The 19418-nt window shown below is 46.9% G+C and overlaps 1 protein-coding gene across 4 annotated transcripts in view; it reads left to right on the top strand.

The window, feature by feature from the left end:
* The first annotated feature begins 1123 nt into the window (after positions 1-1123).
* The window catches only part of LOC139375485 (histone-lysine N-methyltransferase NSD2-like), a 76682-nt gene continuing 58387 nt past the window's right edge, over positions 1124-19418 (top strand). The window contains exons 1-11 of one of the 4 annotated variants that reach the window (XM_071117314.1): positions 1124-1258; positions 2873-3527; positions 3766-3931; positions 4095-4264; positions 4644-5150; positions 6714-6879; positions 6981-7037; positions 7159-7268; positions 13544-13849; positions 14566-14692; positions 15506-15691. In XM_071117314.1, the coding sequence (XP_070973415.1) occupies positions 2901-3527; positions 3766-3931; positions 4095-4264; positions 4644-5150; positions 6714-6879; positions 6981-7037; positions 7159-7268; positions 13544-13849; positions 14566-14692; positions 15506-15691 (2422 nt within the window). In that variant the 5' untranslated portion in view covers positions 1124-1258; positions 2873-2900. Of the gene's footprint in view, positions 1259-2228; positions 2296-2872; positions 3528-3765; positions 3932-4094; positions 4265-4643; positions 5151-6713; positions 6880-6980; positions 7038-7158; positions 7269-13543; positions 13850-14565; positions 14693-15505; positions 15692-19418 lie in introns of those variants that run through there. The other 3 variants (XM_071117316.1, XM_071117313.1, XM_071117315.1) reach the window with 3 other exon arrangements.

The raw sequence follows: 19418 nt of genomic DNA, 5'->3' as shown, positions 1-19418 counted from the left end.
ACCCATGCTCACTTCGGTCTCAACGTGAACTTTGATCTGAAACGATTCTTGTGATTATTATGATTTTGCTATTGTAAATGTTTGTAGGCTTATGTAGCCAAATTGTATCTATGATCGTGCACTATCCATTTATGTTTTTTGTATGCTATTTTAATTACAGACACCGTGTGTGTCTTTTGACACTATATAAATGAGTCATCTCGCAGTGTTTGTCATTATACTCTGATGAAGACAGCTTGTCTGTCGAAACGTTGGACACAAATATTTTTGCATCTGAGCTCTTAGAGTGTGCGGCTCTCCTTTATTCTCGCCTAAATCGGTGTGCGTTTCTTTCGCCTCTAGATTATTGCGGGTGTAGTGAAATGCTTTTGTTTCTAGCTCCAATAGTGCAGTAATATCTAACAATTCACAACAATACACACACATCTAAGTAAAATAATGGAGTTAAGAAATATATAAATATTAGGGAGAGCAATGTCGGAGTCCAGATTATAAATATATTTAAATGTTGTATTTATCTAACCTTTATTTCTCAAGGAGTCATACATATATGATGGGATGTATTGACAATATGGACAGTATATGTATAGAATATGTAGTATATCTGAAGAATTGTATATTACAGCAATATGAAGTGGGTATAACCAGTATGTAAACATTATTAAAGCGACCAGTGAGGGGCGGCAGGTAGCCTAGTGGTTAGAGCGTTGGCCCAGTAACCGAAAAATTCCTGGATCGATTCCCTGAGCTAAGCTAAAAATCTGTTGTTTTGCCCCTGAACAAGGCACTGTTCCCTGGTAGGCTGTCATTGTAAATAAGAATGACAGCAAGGTGACAGTGACTAAAGGTGGGTACTGGGCAGGTACTGCATAAAAGTTGTATCTCCTTCTATCATTCTACGACAAAAAACACAGAAACGCACATATGTCGATGTTGGGGTGGTACTGGAGATGATGATGATTTTTCCCCCTTTAACTCCGACCCCTACCCTTACTATAACCCTTACCTGACCGTATCCATTTAAAATGTAAACTTCAATGGGGTAGGGACGTCCCAAGGATCTCAGATAGCACAGACATTTTTGAAAGGGCCGGTTAAACGCGTCGCTCCTCCCAACCAATCGGAAGTGAGTATTTTTCGCGCTGATTGGGAGTAGAGTTTCCCGCAAGCTTTGATTCAAGTTGAATGAAATCGTGGTTTTCAAGATGATTCAAACAGACTATTTTCAAATTTGATAACTATTCGAGAAATTCAACAGGTAATTTAACACATTACTACAATTATGGGAGGACAAGGCGAGCGTGGTCATCTTTCAATAAACGTGTCTCTTCTAACATAGCGAGTTAGCTAGCAATGTAACGTTAGCTAGCTAGCTGCGCATGTCAGTCAAGTTGGCATGTCGCTAGCTAACGTTGAATGGTGGCTAGATGGCCAGCTAGCTACTCTAGTTCTAGTTAGCTAGCTTTGAATGGTGGCTAGATGGCCAGCTAGCTACTCCAGTTCGCTATTCTAGTTAGCTACTCCAGCTAGCTACCCCAGTTAGCTACTTTGAATGGTGGCTAGATAGCCAGCTAGCTACTCCAGTTAGCTACTTCAGTTAGCTACTTCAGTTAGCTACTCTAGTTAACTACTCTAGCCAGCTACCCAGTTAGCTACTCTAGCCAGCTACTTCAGTTAGCTACTCTTGCCAGCTACTCCAGTTAGCTACTCTAGCCAGCTACTCTAGTTAGCTACTCTAGTTAGCTACTCCAGCCAGCTACTTCAGTTAACTACTCTAGTTAACTACTCTAGCCAGCTACTCCAGTTAGCTACTCTAGCCAGCTACTTCAGTTAGCTACTCTAGCCAGCTACTTCAGTTAGCTACTCTAGCCAGCTACTCCAGTTAGCTACTCTAGCCAGCTACTCTAGTTACCTACTCTAGCCAGCTACTCCAGTCAGCTACTCTAGCCAGCTACTCTAGTTAGCTACTCCATCTAGCCACTTTAGCCAGCTACTCCAGTTAGCTACTCTAGTTAGCTGCTCCAGTTACCTACTCTAGCCAGCTACTCCAGTTAGCTACTCTAGCCAGCTACTCTAGCTGTGTCATTGAGCGTCGGTTAGTTGAAATGCTTTTCGGATGCATTTCATTATGTTTAGTAGCTAACAGAACATTCATGCCATGGTTTAGTTTGCCGCTACCGCCATGGTTTAGTTGACGCTACCGCAATGGTTTAGTAACGCTACCGCCATGGTTTAGTTGACGCTACTTTATCTATCTGCAACTGACCTGGGCCATTAACGAGAGATCCTAGCTAAGTCAGTATCTCAAAATGGGAAATATGTTACCATATTCCTAAAGAGTGAGACTTAAAAAAAAAAAAAGTGTATTGACTTTTATTTATTCGTGATATGTGATTGGCAATGTCTATTTTTTTCTGTTGAAATATAATAACTAGTTAGTCTGTCTTTTCATGGTTGGCGATGCTGGCTGCGTTACTGTTGGCTTGGGCCACATTGCATGTGGTTAGCGAGCGAGCTGTTCCTTGCATGTTCTAGCCATTCATTCAATGTTGGGACATTGCAGTAGTAAGCAAGCCAACTACTATAGAATGCTTAGCGACCTGGTAAGTTTTCTGATTGCTACATTTCACATTATATACTGTAACAAAAGTGTCCACTCGGTGCGCATCAGATGACCAAGTTACTATTAATGACGCAGCTTAATCAGCTTTCAGTCCAGTGTTTGATGTATCCGCCTGTGCATTTTCACTGACTATTCGTTTGCACTATTGTTTTGTTATATTGGAGTGTTGAGTTAGACTTTCTGCATCACCCTGGATCCAACATGCATTGCTAAACCACTCATTATTTCTCTCCTTCCCCCTCTGTGCAGTAGCTGAGTGAGGCTGGAGTTGGATGGGATGGACAGTAAGGGATGGTCTGGGATGGACAGTACCAGTAAGGGGCGGTCTCTGCCCTCGGTGCCAGAGGCCCTCAACCCAGTCAGCATGAAGCAGCCATCTGAGCCCCTGGGGGGGAGGATGGGTCGGGGTGGGGGTGACCTGGGGGTGGACCCTGCCCTGCTGATGGACAAGGCAGCTGCCCAGTTGGCCGTGACGCTCCAGGACAGTGTTCTAAACCAGATGGCCTCCCATGGTCATAGTCATGAGAGGCTGAAGGACCTGACGTCCCGCATGCTGAACGGAGACCAGCTGCCCAAGCTGTGCCCCCCCGAGCCCCCCATCCTGAAGGGTACTGAGGCCCCCTCCTCCCACCCCAGCCCCCAGAGGAAGGCCACCTCCCCCGAGATTAAACTGAAGATCACCAAGATGGTGTCCAAGGGGAAGCTGGCACGCTTCGAGACGTTCTGTGGAGAGGGGCCCAACCTGCCTACTGAGGACCTCCTGGTTCCAGCCAGTAGGGCGGGGAGGAAGAGGAGACTCATCAAACCCAAACCTCTGCACCAACTTGCCTCTAACCATGACCCAGTTCCTGTGGGGGTGTCAGCTGCCAGTCAGCCAGAGGAGTGCACTGCTGCACCACAACAGGTGGGTTCTATAGTTCAATACACAGAAGGCCAGATCATTGACATAGAACAACTGTTGTATCTCTATGGGCTGGACCCTGACCAAATGAAAGGTTGATCATAGAGTGTCACTTGTGCCTGTCAGTCTTTGTGATTCAATAGAACTTTATCATACACTCGTTGTGAGTCCTTGTTTGTGAGAGTCCTCCTGATCCTCAGTGTTAATATTGAGGTTTCTGACAGCATGCTGTTCCTCTCAGATCCAGCAGGCCAGTCCACTGGTGGAACAGAGACAGGAAGAGGAGCTCCCTGTCAATACAATGTTCTCTGTGGGTGATGTCGTGTGGACCAAGGTGTCAGGATACCCATGGTGGCCCTGCATGGTCTCTACCGACCCAGAACTCAACACACACCTCAAACACAAAGGTAAAAACACGTAACAGAACAGACTACCTGCCATGTTCTTATACACACAGTTTGGTTAGATTGAAAAGAGACATTAGAAAGCATGTTTTAGATGGCAATAGTAACCAGTGGAATATTTTTGCACAGAAGTTCTAACTGTTTTTAATTTAACTTTTTTTTTTAGCAATTAACAGCCATACGTCTGGCATCCTATATCACGTCCAGTATTTTGGGAACACCCCGGAGAGGGGCTACATCTTTCAGAAGAACATGGCCTCCTTCAGTAGGGAGGAGCAATATGTTGAGCTCTGCCATGGCAACAAACAACCATCTTCCCGGGTCTTCCACAGAAAGGTACAGTAACCTTAAACCCTTACTCAATTACTCAAGTTTTCTTCAGGAAATGTACCTTTTCTAGCAATGTCATCACTGTCCTCTGAGCTGTACTGTCAGCCTGAGCTCTACTGTCAGCCTGAGCTCTACTGTCAGCCTCAGCTCTACTGTCAGCCTGAGCTCCACTGTCAACCTGAGCTCTACTGTCAGCCTGAGCTCTACTGTCAGCCTGAGCTCTACTGTCAGCCTGAGCTCTACTGTCAGCCTGAGCTCTACTGTCAGCCTGAGCTCTACTGTCAGCCTGAGCTCTACTGTCAGCCTGAGCTGTACTGTCAGCCTGAGCTGTACTGTCAGCCTGAGCTCTACTGTCAGCCTGAGCTCTACTGTCCTCTGTCCCCAGAGTACCACTTCTTCTGTACCCAGGAAGCTCCATGCCCAGTGGGTGGTGGGCATCACTCAGGCCAAGGAAGCTGCCAGCCTGGCCCTGGAGGAACGCCTGGCCAAGTACACCTTTACCTACGATACTAACGGGCCACACCTCAACCCCCGCCTGCTGGCTGAGCCCGGCCCCGCTGAGCCCGGCTGCGCTGAGCATGTCCCCGCTGAGCTCGGTCCCGCTGAGCATGGCCTCGACCTTGGACCAGAGCAGACAAAGGCCCAAACCCCGGACCAGGAGCCATCCAGGCTGACCCTCCTGTCTCCCAGCCCAACCAGTCCCCAGGTCCAGCCCACCCCCACAGAATGCAGTACTTCACTGGAGAAAAAGAAGAGCGGTGGCCCCAGAACAACAGATGGAACTGAGAAACAAGGGAAACGGAAGCAGACCACTTCAACACTGAAAAAGGAAACAACTAAGAAGACTAAAGTCCTGGTCTCCCATAAAGGACAAACAGAGATGCCCTCTCAGGTCTGGATAAACTAGAATCATTTTCATGGTCTATATACCTGTCCCTCCAGGATTTCGCAACAGTTTTTTGTGATTTCTGCGGCAAAAAATGCTTGATTTTTGCGGCAGCTTTTCTGAAATCCTGCCTTACATTTTGCTATGTTTTTTCCACGTTAATTTCATATAAATTAATAAAAAGTCATATGTGCTCAGTTTTAGGATGGTTTCCAGCAGATAACAAAAACAATTCGAAACATCTAAAGTGCTCATTTGTGTTTATTTTCCTGAACAAATCCACACACACCTCTCCATCATGCTTGGGGCTTGCTATCAGCACGAGATGACCCTCCCATTCCCACTCACCTCTCCTCTCCATCATGCTTGGGGCTTGCTATCAGCATGGATGCACCTCCCATTCCTTCTCTCTTTCAAAAAAACCCAAATAGATTCAAAGGTGATCAATCACTTTCAATTTGAAGATCGATATTTCTTTCTAATAATTTTTTTAATAAGAGATTGTGATTTAAAAAAAATATATTCCTGACAGGGTCATAAGGAAGATGTACTTTTAAAACAGTATTACAATTTATTTATTTTTATCCAGAAAGATTGTTAATTCGTGATCCGTGTTAAGTTTTAGAGTTTAAAACGGCAATGCTGGCAAATTGCACTCAGTGCTTTGAGCAGTGCTCGCCATAAACAGACTGGGGAGAGCAGAGTGCCGACCTCCATACTAAAGCCAAGGTTAGCAGAGTGCCGACCGCCCTACTAAAGCCAAGGTTAGCAGAGTGCCGACCGCCCTACTAAAGCCAAGGTTAGCAGAGTGCCGACCGCCCTACTAAAGCCAAGGTTAGCAGAGTGCCGACCGCCCTACTAAAGCCAAGGTTAGCAGAGTGCCGACCGCCCTACTAAAGCCAAGGTTAGCAGAGTGCCGACCGCCCTACTAAAGCGGCACTCCCCTTGATTCTTTCAGCGGGGATTTGTCAAAATTGCGAGCTCTTGCACTATGCACTGATTGGTTGATTTTTGCTGTGAATTATGCGATCGCAGAATCATGGGAGTCCTGGAAGGGACTGATATATTATATTATTTACAGGAAGGGGCTGATATACTATGTTATTTACAGAGAGGGACTGATATACTATGTTATTTACAGAGAGGGACTGATATACTATGTTATTTACAGGAAGGTACTGACATACTATGTTATTTACAGAAAGGGACTGACATACTATGTTATTTACAGAAAGGGACTGACATACTATGTTATTTACAGGAAGGGACTGACATACTGTTATTTACAGGAAGAGACTGACATACTGTTATTTACAGGAAGGGACTGACATACTGTTATTTACAGGAAGGGACTGACATACTGTTATTTACAGGAAGGGACTGACATACTATGTTATTTACAGGAAGGGACTGACATACTATGTTATTTACAGGAAGGGACTGACATACTATGTTATTTACAGGAAGGGACTGACATACTATGTTATTTACAGGCCAAATGTATTGTGTTTAGAAGGGACTATTTTCACTCTTGTGTTGTCCTTATTTTGAGGAAGTTGTTGTTTGTAGGATCTTGTCTCCCCTAGCTCAGAGACAGAACTACTTGAACCTCACAAGCAGAAACAGAAGAAGTCCAAACTGAAACCTCAACTACCTGCCAAGACGGGGAGGAAGAGGTCCAAAGGGGTTGCCTTGGCTACCAACATGCTAGAAACCCTGTCACATGCACCTATAGGTAAGTTGGGGTCATCAACATATCGTCAGTTATAGGTAGGGGTTAGTTTAGTTTTGTAAAGTGTGTCAGAGATCAGCTAACATTTTCGGTTTTCCTCCTAGCTAAGAAAGGTACCAAGACCTTTCCTGTTAAAGAACAGCTGAAGGCAGAACCTAAAGGTGAAAAGTTGTTGTTCATACTTGCCGTTAGTTCCACAGTCTCTACTGATCAGGTGAATGTTTCTCATGAGGGTCTGTCAGTTGTAGTTTTACCACAATCTGGCCTCTAACTTGTTTCCAGGTAAGAAGGATCCTCAGAAGAAGCAGCTGCCTTGTAAACAAGCTCTAGAGATCGATGAGGACAAGGACCAACAACCCAAGAAGAAACGCGGAGTTGGTGACAAACAGAAGGTGAGTTATTATACGGTATGAAACTGGTGTGTCCAGTATGACCATTTGCACTGGTTGTCAGCTAAACAGCCGGTAAGACTTTTTCCACTTCATATTACCCAGGCTACTTTTCATTTAAAAGTTTAAATTCTGTAGTCAGAAAATTAAGTTGAGCCCTCTCCTGCTAGAATGAACGATATGCGTCTCTTAGCGATCTATTGAGAGGAAAGTCACCTGTCAGTCACAAAGCGAGCGATGACGGGACACTGCTGGTTTGACAGTCTGTTCCACCTCCTGGTACCTGTGTGATGTGTGCGCTGTAGCTGGTTGCAGTCAAATTTCATTACATTAAAGAGGGAGAGAGCATGATGCTCCTTCGAGTGAATTTGCACATACATTACAATGGTAAGGGGTAACGAATGATGAGTCGAAATTAACTCAGCCTAGTTTTCTGGCAAATTAATTTATTTTCTTTTGTGTTTCACATAGCCAGCCACGCAGAGTCGTGGTGCATAGGCCATTTACTCAAATTTGAATTGTCACATGATTTGTAGACAATGGGTGTAGACTAACAGTAAAATGCTTACTTATGGGTCCGTTTCCAACAACGCAGAGTTAAAGATATTATTAAATAGAAATAATGACCTGAGGAATAAAAATAACTTCGCTATACACACACAGTAATTAGAAAAGGACATGGCTGTGTGTAGGGAGCATGAGAAGAACATGGCTGTGTATAGGGAGCATGAGAAGAACATGGCTGTGTATAGGGAGCATGAGAAGAACATGGCTGTGTATAGGGAGCATGAGAAGAACATGGCTGTGTATATGGAGCATGAGAAGAACATGGCTGTGTATATGGAGCATGAGAAGAACATGGCTGTCTGTAGGGAGCATGAGAAGAACATGGCTGTGTGTAGGGAGCATGAGAAGAACATGGCTGTGTGTAGGGAGCATGAGAAGAACATGGCTGTGTGTAGGGAGCATGAGAAGAACATGGCTGTGTGTAGGGATCATGAGAAGAACATGGCTGTGTATAGGGAGCATGAGAAGAACATGGCTGTGTATAGGGAGCATGAGAAGAACATGGCTGTGTATAGGGAGCATGAGAAGAACATGGCTGTGTATAGGGAGCATGAGAAGAACATGGCTGTCTGTAGGGAGCATGAGAAGAACATGGCTGTCTGTAGGGAGCATGAGAAGAACATGGCTGTCTGTAGGGAGCATGAGAAGAACATGGCTGTCTGTAGGGAGCATGAGAAGAACATGGCTGTGTATATGGAGCATGAGAAGAACATGGCTGTGTATAGGGAGCATGAGAAGAACATGGCTGTGTATAGGGAGCATGAGAAGAACATGGCTGTCTGTAGGGAGCATGAGAAGAACATGGCTGTGTGTAGGGAGCATGAGAAGAACATGGCTGTGTAGGGAGCATGAGAAGAACATGGCTGTGTGTAGGAAGCATGAGAAGAACATGGCTGTGTGTAGGGAGCATGAGAAGAACATGGCTGTTTATAGGGAGCATGAGAAGAACATGGCTGTGTGTAGGGAGCATGAGAAGAACATGGCTGTGTGTAGGGAGCAAGAGAAGAACATGGCTGTGTATAGGGAGCATGAGAAGAACATGGCTGTGTGTAGGGAGCATGAGAAGAACATGGCTGTGTGTAGGGAGCATTAAGAACATGGCTGTGTGTAGGGAGCATAAGAATAACTTGGCTGTGTGTAGGGAGCATAAGAAGAACTTGGCTGTGTGTAGGTAGCACGAGAAGAACATGGCCGTGTGTAGGGAGCACGAGAATAACATGGCTGTGTGTAGGGAGCATGAGAAGAACATGGCTGTGTGTAGGGAGCATGAGAAGAACATGGCTGTGTGTAGGGAGCATGAGAAGAACATGGCTGTTTATAGGGAGCATGAGAAGAACATGGCTGTGTGTAGGAAGCATGAGAAGAACATGCTGTGTGTAGGGAGCATGAGAAGAACATGGCTGTGTGTAGGGAGCATGAGAAGAACATGGCTGTGTGTAGGGAGCATGAGAAGAACATGGCTGTTTATAGGGAGCATGAGAAGAACATGGCTGTGTGTAGGGAGCATGAGAAGAACATGGCTGTGTGTAGGGAGTATGAGAAGAACATGGCTGTGTGTAGGGAGCATGAGAAGAACATGGCTGTGTGTAGGGAGCATGAGAAGAACATGGCTGTGTGTAGGGAGTATGAGAATAACATGGCTGTGTGTAGGGAGCATGAGAAGAACATGGCTGTGTGTAGGGAGCATGAGAAGAACTTGGCTGTGTATACACTGCTGTTCAAAAGTTTGGGGTCACTGAGAAATGTCCTTATTTTCTTAAAAATTGTCCTTTTTAAATAACATCAATTTGATCAGAAATACAGTGTAGACATTAATGTTGTAAATGACTATTGTAGCTGGAAACGATATATATATATTTTTAAGGGAATATCTACATATCTACATTGGGGCGGCAGGGTAGTAACTGAAAGGTTGCAAGTTCAAATCCCCGAGCTGACCAGGTACAAATCTGTCGTTCTGCCCCTGAACAGGCAGTTAACCCACTGTTCCTAGGCCGTCATTGAAAATAAGAATTTGTTCTTAACTGACTTGCCTAGTTAAATATAGGTATAAAAAAAAAAAAATAGGCATAGAGGCCCATTATCAACAACCATCACGCCTGTGTTCCAATGGCACGTTGTTCTAGCTAATACAAGTGTATCATTTTAAAAGGCTAATTGATCATTAGAAAACCCTTTTTCAATTATGTTAGCACAGCTGAAAACTGTTTTCCTGATTAAAGAAGCAATAAAACTGGCCTTTATGCTCGTTGAGTATCTGGAGAATCAGCATTTGTGGGTTCGATTACAGGCTCAAAATGGCCAGAAACAAAGGATCTTTCTTCTGAAACGCATAAGTCTATTCTCGTTCTGAGAAATGAAGGCTATTCCATGCGAGAAATTGCCAAGAAACTGAAGATCTCGTACAACGCGGTGTACTACTCCCTTCACAGAACAGAGCAAACTTGCTCTAACCAGAAAAGAAAGAGTGGGAGGCCCCGGTGCTCAAATGAGCAAGAGGACAAGTACATTAGTGTGTCTAGTTTGAAAAACAGACACCTCACAAGTCCTCAACTGGCAGCTTCATTAAATAGTACCTACAAAACACCAGTCTCAACGTCAACAGTGAAAAGGCGACTCCGGGATGCTGGACTTCTAGGCAGAGTTCCTCTGTCCAGTGTCTGTGTTCTTTTGCCCATCTTAATCTTTTATTTTTATTGGCCAGTCTGAGATATGGCTTTTTCTTTGCAACTCTGCCTGAGAAAGCCAGCGGAGTCGCCTCTTCACTGTTTTAGTCAAATACGTAATTTGAACAACAAACATTGTGACAATTCATATCTTGCAGTAAAACTTGAAATAATACTTGAATCTCGAAGACAGGTTAGAAAATAGTCTTCATGATATAGGCCTAGACCACATGGGGCAGCAGGTGGTGGCCTAGTGCTTAGAGGAGGCAGGTGGTGGCCTAGTGGTTAGAGGACGCACTAATAGACAAGAACCACATCAATTTTAAAAAGGCACACGCAGCCCACATATCAATACACACACACACACACACACACACACACACACACACGCAGCCCACATATCAACACACACACACACACACGCAGCCCACATATCAACACACACACACACACACAGCCCACATATCAATACACACACATGCAGCCCACATATCAATACACATGCAGCCCACATATCAATACACATGCAGCCCACATATCAATACACATGCAGCCCACATATCAATACACATGCAGCCCACATATCAATACACATGCAGCCCACATATCAATACACATGCAGCCCACATATCAATACACATGCAGCCCACATATCAATACACATGCACACAGCCTACATATCAATACTCACACGCACACAGCCCACATATCAATACACACACAGCCCACATATCAATACACACGCACGCAGCCCACATATCAATACACACACACACACACGCAGCCCACATATCAATACACACGCAGCCCACATATCAATACACACGCAGCCCACATATCAATACACACACACACGCAGCCCACATATCAATACACACACACACACACGCAGCCCACATATCAATACACACGCAGCCCACATATCAATACACACGCAGCCCACATATCAATACACACGCAGCCCACATATCAATACACACGCAGCCCACATATCAATACACACACAGCCCACATATCAATACACACACACACAGCCCACATATCAATACACACACACACAGCCTACATATCAATACACACACACACACACGCAGCCCACATATCAATACACACGCAGCCCACATATCAATACACACGCAGCCCACATATCAATACACACGCAGCCCACATATCAATACACACGCAGCCCACATATCAATACACACACACACAGCCCACATATCAATACACACACACACAGCCTACATATCAATACACACACACACACACGCAGCCCACATATCAATACACACGCAGCCCACATATCAATACACACGCAGCCCACATATCAATACACACACACACACACACACACACACACACAGCCTACATATCAATACACACACACACACACACACACACACAGCCTACATATCAATACACACACACACACACGCAGCCCACATATCAATACACACACACACAGCCCACATATCAATACACACACACACAGCCCACATATCAATACACACACACACAGCCCACATATCAATACACACACACACAGCCCACATATCAATACACACACACACAGCCCACATACAGTGCCTTGCGAAAGTATTCGGCCCCCTTGAACTTTGCGACCTTTTGCCACATTTCAGGCTTCAAACATAAAGATATAAAACTGTATTTTTTTGTGAAGAATCAACAACAAGTGGGACACAATCGTGAAGTGGAACGACATTTATTGGATATTTCAAACTTTTTTAACAAATCAAAAACTGAAAAATTGGTCAGACTGCTCTATCAAATCATAGACTTAATTATAACATAATAACACACAGAAATACGAGCCTTAGGTCATTAATATGGTCGAAACCGGAAACTATCATCTCGAAAACAAGACGTTTATTCTTTCAGTGAAATACGGTACCTTTCCATATTTTATCTAACAGGTGGCAACCATAAGTCTGTTACATTGCACAACCTTCAATGTTATGTCATAATTACGTACAATTCTGGCAAGTTAGGCAGCCCAAACTGTTGCATATACACTGACTCTGCGTGCAATGAACGCAAGAGAAGTGACACAATTTCACCTGATTAATATTGCCTGCTAACCTGGATTTCTTTTAGCTAAATATGCAGGTTTAAAAATATATACTCCTGTGTATTGATTTTAAGAAAGGCATTGATGTTTATGGTTCGGTACACATTGGAGCAACGACAGTCCTTTTTCACGAATACGCACCGCATCGATTATATGCAACGCAGGACACGCTAGATAAACTAGTATCATCAACCATGTATAATTACCTAGTGATTATGATTGATTGATTGTTTTTTATAAGATAAGTTTAATGCTAGCTAGCAACTTACCTTGGCTTCTACTGCATTTGCGTAACAGGCAGGCTCCTCGTGGAGTGCAATGAGAGGCAGGTGGTTAGAGCGTTGGACTAGTGAACTGTAAGGTTGCAAGATTGAATCCCCGAGCTGACAATGTAAAAATCTGTCGTTAACCCTACCCGTTCCTAGGCCGTCATTGAAAATAAGAATGTGTTCTTAACTGACTTGCCTAGTTAAATAAAGGTGTAAAACAAATTAGGCCAAATTGCTGTCCATAAATACCGATTTCGGATTGTTATGAAAACTTGAAATCGGCCTTAATTAATCGGCCATTCCGATTAATCGGTCGACCTCTACTACACATCAATACGCACTCACGCAGCCCGACAGCTGCAGCTTAACTAGGTCTATCCTTGCAGCACTCGACCACAGGACTGGACAATAATCAAGATAAGACAAAACTAGACCCCGCAGGACTTTTTCTCTGGGAAGTAAACTCAATTAAAGCATTAAATAATTTAGCTGCGTGTTTTGGATGGAATCAAGGCATTAGAATGTACCGGAGGCCACCAACACCAAGCTGGCCCGTGGGAACCTGTCTGGCCCCTTTTTCTAGTTGGCTGGCTACTCCATATACTTTTGGAAAACACTGCCAGTATGTTGCCTTTTTAGATGTCCATGATGACGAGTCGGATCTTCCTCTCCTAACTCTAACCCCAGGCTGTGTCAGCAGAGTCCTCCGCCCCCACGAAGATGAGAAACAGAAAGAAAACGGAGACACATGTTAAAGGATTCACTAGTTCTAAAGAACTAGAGAAGACAAAGCCAATCAGGAAGAGGAGGCTGGACTCAGCCAGCCAATTAGCATCCTCCCAGACCAAGAAGAGGAAGAAAGCAGCAGCCAGTCCTGAGCCAGAGGGCTCTGGCATTGAAGAGCGTCCAGAATCCCCCAGTGACAGCATAGACCAGACCAACGGGGCCAAGAAGACTAACGGAGGAGGCCCCAAAAAGGAATCTGTCTGTCAGGTGAGAACAGCTCATCTCCTAGGGTTGGGGGAGGAGTTTCAGTGTGTTCTGTTTGTAGATGTGTCGTTCACTATGCTGCTGTCTGACTGTTGTCGGTGTGGGGTTCACTATGCTGCTGTCTGGCTGTTGTCGGTGTGGGGTTCACTATGGAGCTGTCTGGCTGTTGTCGGTGTGGGGTTCACTATGCTGCTGTTTGTCTGTTGTCGGTGTGGGGTTCACGATGCTGCTGTCTGACTGTTGTCGGTGTGGGGTTCACTATGTTGCTGTCTGACCGTTGTCGATGTGGGGTTCACTATGCTGCTGTCTGGCTGTTGTCGGTGTGGGGTTCACTATGCTGCTGTCTGACTTGTCGGTGTGGTGTTCACTATGCTGCTCTCTGACTTGTCGGTGTGGTGTTCACTATGCTGCTGTCTGACTTGTCGGTGTGGGGTTCACTATGTTGCTGTCTGTCGTCGGTGTGTGGTTCACTATGCTGCTGTCTGACTGTTGTCGGTGTGGGGTTCACTATGCTGCTGTCTGACTGTTGTCGGTGTGGGGTTCACTATGCTGCTCTCTGACTGTTGTCGGTGTGGGGTTCACTATGCTGCTGTCTGACTGTTGTCGGTGTGGGGTTCACTATGCTGCTGTCTGACTGTTGTCGGTGTGGGGTTCACTATGCTGCTGTCTGACTGTCGTCGGTGTGGGGTTCACTATGTTGCTGACGGTGTTTGTTATAGGTGTGTGAGCAGGCTGGAGAGGATGTGGTGCCATGTGAGGGTCAGTGCTGTGGGTCCTTTCACCTCTCCTGTCTAGGATCCACCCTGAAACCACAGGACAAGCTGCTCTGTCCAGACTGCACCTCAGGTAAGAGCAGGGTCATCCTGTAGCACCTCAGGTAAGAACAGGGTCATCCTGTCTGTAGCACCTCAGGTAAGAACAGGGTCATCCTGTCTGTAGCACCTCAGGTAAGATCAGGGTCATCCTGTCTGTAGCACCTCAGGTAAGATCAGGGTCATCCTGTCTGTAGCACCTCAGGTAAGATCAGGGTCATCCTGTCTGTAGCACCTCAGGTAAGAACAGGGTCATCCTGTAGCACCTCAAGTAAGATCAGGGTCATCCTGTCTATAGCACCTCAGGTAAGAACAGGGTCATCCTGTCTGTAGCACCTCAGGTAAGATCAGGGTCATCCTGTCTGTAGCACCTCAGGTAAGATCAGGGTCATCCTGTCTGTAGCACCTCAGGTAAGAACAGGGTCATCCTGTCTGTAGCACCTCAGGTAATGACTGGTTAACCCCATCTCTCCGTCTCTCTCCAGTGTTCACCCTGGCTCCGTCTCTCTCCAGTGTTCACCCTGGCTCCGTCTCTCTCCAGTGTTCACCCTGGCTCCGTCTCTCTCCAGTGTTCACCCTGGCTCCGTCTCTCTCCAGTGTTCACCCTGGCTCCGTCTCTCTCCAGTGTTCACCCTGGCTCCGTCTCTCTCCAGTGTTCACCCTGGCTCCGTCTCTCTCCAGTGTTCACCCTGGCTCCGTCTCTCTCCAGTGTTCACCCTGGCTCCGTCTCTCTCCAGTGTTCACCCTGGCTCCGTCTCTCTCCAGTGTTCACCCTGGCTCCGTCTCTCTCCAGTGTTCACCCTGGCTCTGTCTCTCTCATGTTAACCCTGACTCTGTCTCTCTCCAGGGGTGCACCAGTGTTTCAGCTGTAAGCTGTCGGAGGGGGAGGTGCATCGTTGTAACGTGCAGCACTGTGGGAAGTTCTACCATGAAGCCTGTGTCCGCCCCAACGCCCTCACGGTTTTCGACAAGGTTTTCCGCTGCCCCCTCCACTCCTGTCTCAGCTGCCACTCTAAACCCAAGGCTACCAAGGGTGAGTCAGTACCCTAACCCTAGACTCCCGGGGGTGAGAGTCAGTACCCTAACCCTAGACTCCCGGGGGTGAGAGTCAGTACCCTAACCCTAGACTCCCGGGGGTGAGAGTCAGTACCCTAACCCTAGACTCCCGAGGGTGAGAGTCAGTACCCTAACCCTAGACTCCCGGGGGTGAGAGTCAGTACCCTAACCCTAGACTACCAAGGGTGAGAGTCAGTACCCTAACCCTAGACTACCAAGGGTGAGAGTCAGTACCCTAACCCTAGACTACCGAGGGTAAGTACCCTAACCCTAGACTACCGAGGGTGAAGCAGGCTGGGTCCCTGACCATTAAACCCTAACACTTTCCCTGAGATGATTTAGTCAATGGCTAGTTTTAACTCTGCGTTCTGTAGGCTGTTGGTCGACCGAAATGTCTTTAGTCGAGCAGTCGGAAATATAACTTTATTTTTCTTCCATGGTGTACAGTACACCAGTCTGACTGGCTCCTGTCTGAGTGGACTGATCCGTTGTGGAGGCCGTTGGGATGGCCCAGTCCGTCACTCTAAGACATGCTACTGAAATTGCATATGGTTATATATGGTTATATATGGTTATATTATGTAAGAACAATGGTGCAACACTAATAAAAATGATTTTATAACATGCGCGTTCTCCTGCTTGGATAGTGGTCGCTGTCCGTGGTTCTGAAACACATGAGTGTGGTTTTAAATTGGCGCCTTTTCCTAGACCAAGTTGCGATTGGCATAATGGCGTTGAGAACAATGGAGGCAGCAGCAGAGGGAGGAGATAAGGAAACAGCCCTTGACTTATTTTCTAAGAAAAGTGAGGAGAGAGGAAACTCCAACTTAATTATGTCTATAATCAATATCCTAACTGTTAATGTGCCGGGCTTTATTAATCATAATCACATTTTATTTGTCACGTGCGCCAAATAGAAAAGGTATCGTGAAATGCTTACTTACGAGCCCTTAATCAACAATGCAGAGGTAAAAAAAATAAAAATAGGGAACATGAACTAAACGAAAAATAGTAACAAAATAATATGTCTATATAGGAGTACCAGTACCGAGTCAATGTGCAAAGGTATGGTTAGTAGAGGTAATTGAGATAATATATACAAATAGGTAAGGGTATAGTGACTATGCATAGTTAATAAACAGAGTGGCAGCAGCATCATATGCGTGTTGTAGTGTGTGGGTAGAGTCCAGTGTGTGTGTGGGGGTAGAGTCCAGTGAGTGTGTGTGTGTGTGTGGGTAGAGACAAGTGAGTGTGTGGGTAGAGGCAAGTGTGTGGGTAGAGGCAGGCAAGTGAGTGTGTGGGTAGAGGCAGGCAAGTGAGTGTGTGGGTGGGTAGAGGCAGGCAAGTGAGTGTGTGTGTGGGTAGAGGCAGGCAAGTGAGTGTGTGTGTGGGTAGAGGCAGGCAAGTGAGTGTGTGTGTGGGTAGAGGCAGGCAAGTGAGTGTGTGTGTGGGTAGAGGCAGGCAAGTGAGTGTGTGTGTGGGTAGAGGCAGGCAAGTGAGTGTGTGTGTGGGTAGAGGCAGGCAAGTGTGTGTGTGTGTGGGTAGAGGCAGGCAAGTGTGTGTGTGTGTGGGTAGAGGCAGGCAAGTGTGTGTGTGTGTGGGTAGAGGCAGGCAAGTGTGTGTGTGTGTGGGTAGAGGCAGGCAAGTGTGTGTGGGTAGAGGCAGGCAAGTGTGTGTGGGTAGAGGCAGGCAAGTGTGTGTGGGTAGAGGCAGGCAAGTGAGTGTGTGTGTGGGTAGAGGCAGGCAAGTGAGTGTGTGTGTGTGGGTAGAGGCAGGCAAGTGAGTGTGTGTGTGTGGGTAGAGGCAGGCAAGTGAGTGTGTGTGTGTGGGTAGAGGCAGGCAAGTGAGTGTGTGTGTGTGGGTAGAGGCAGGCAAGTGAGTGTGTGTGTGTGGGTAGAGGCAGGCAAGTGAGTGTGTGTGTGTGGGTAGAGGCAGGCAAGTGAGTGTGTGTGTGTGGGTAGAGGCAGGCAAGTGAGTGTGTGTGTGTGGGTAGAGGCAGGCAAGTGAGTGTGTGTGTGTGGGTAGAGGCAGGCAAGTGAGTGTGTGTGTGTGGGTAGAGGCAGGCAAGTGAGTGTGTGTGTGGGTAGAGGCTGGCAAGTGAGTGTGTGTGTGGGTAGAGGCAGGCAAGTGAGTGTGTGTGTGTGGGTAGAGGCAGGCAAGTGAGTGTGTGTGTGTGGGTAGAGGCAGGCAAGTGAGTGTGTGTGTGTGGGTAGAGGCAGGCAAGTGTGTGTGTGTGTGGGTAGAGGCAGGCAAGTGTGTGTGTGTGTGGGTAGAGGCAGGCAAGTGAGTGTGTGTGTGGGTAGAGGCAGGCAAGTGAGTGTGTGTGTGGGTAGAGGCAGGCAAGTGTGTGTGTGTGTGGGTAGAGGCAGGCAAGTGAGTGTGTGTGTGGGTAGAGGCAGGCAAGTGAGTGTGTGTGTGGGTAGAGGCAGGCAAGTGAGTGTGTGTGTGGGTAGAGGCAGGCAAGTGAGTGTGTGTGTGGGTAGAGGCAGGCAAGTGAGTGTGTGTGTGGGTAGAGGCAGGCAAGTGAGTGTGTGTGGGTAGAGGCAGGCAAGTGAGTGTGTGTGTGGGTAGAGGCAGGCAAGTGAGTGTGTGTGTGTGGGTAGAGGCAGGCAAGTGAGTGTGTGTGTGGGTAGAGGCAGGCAAGTGAGTGTGTGTGTGGGTAGAGGCAGGCGAGTGTGTGTGGGTAGAGGCAAGCGAGTGTGTGTGCGTAGAGGCAAGCGAGTGTGTGTGTGTGTGTGTGCGTAGAGGCAAGCGAGTGTGTGTGTGTGTGTGTGGGTAGAGGCAAGCGAGTGTGTGTGTGGGTGGGTAGAGGCCAGTGAGTGTGTGTGTGGGTAGAGTCCAGTGAGTGTGTGTGTGTGTGTGTGTGTGTGGGTAGATGCAAGTGAGTGTGTGTGTGTGTGTGTGTGGGTGGGTAGAGGCCAGTGAGTGTGTGTGTGGGTAGAGTCCAGTGAGTGTGTGTGTGTGTGTGTGGGTAGAGGCAAGTGAGTGTGTGTGTGTGTGTGGGTAGAGGCCAGTGAGTGTGTGTGTGGGTAGAGTCCAGTGAGTGTGTGTGTGTGGGTAGAGTCCAGTGAGTGTGTGTGTGTGGGTAGAGTCCAGTGAGTGTGTGTGTGTGGGTAGAGTCCAGTGAGTGTGTGTGTGGGTAGAGTCCAGTGAGTGTGTGTGTGGGTAGAGTCCAGTGAGTGTGTGTGTGGGTAGAGTCCAGTGAGTGTGTGTGTGGGTAGAGTCCAGTGTGTGTGTGTGTGTGGGTAGAGTCCAGTGTGTGTGTGTGTGGGTAGAGTCCAGTGTGTGTGTGTGTGGGTAGAGTCCAGTGTGTGTGTGTGTGGGTAGAGTCCAGTGTGTGTGGGTAGAGTCCAGTGTGTGTGGGTAGAGTCCAGTGTGTGTGGGTAGAGTCCAGTGAGTGTGGGTAGAGTCCAGTGAGTGTGGGTAGAGTCCAGTGAGTGTGGGTAGAGTCCAGTGAGTGTGGGTAGAGTCCAGTGAGTGTGGGTAGAGTCCAGTGAGTGTGGGTAGAGTCCAGTGAGTGTGGGTAGAGTCCAGTGAGTGTGGGTAGAGTCCAGTGAGTGTGTGTGTGGGTAGAGTCCAGTGAGTGTGTGTGTGGGTAGAGTCCAGTGAGTGTGGGTAGAGTCCAGTGAGTGTGGGTAGAGTCCAGTGAGTGTGGGTAGAGTCCAGTGAGTGTGGGTAGAGTCCAGTGAGTGTGGGTAGAGTCC

Source organism: Oncorhynchus clarkii, chromosome 19 (assembly GCF_045791955.1).
Source record: "Oncorhynchus clarkii lewisi isolate Uvic-CL-2024 chromosome 19, UVic_Ocla_1.0, whole genome shotgun sequence".
In the NCBI taxonomy this organism is placed as follows: Eukaryota; Metazoa; Chordata; class Actinopteri; order Salmoniformes; family Salmonidae; genus Oncorhynchus; species Oncorhynchus clarkii.
This window is presented reverse-complemented; position numbering and strand designations above follow the sequence as displayed.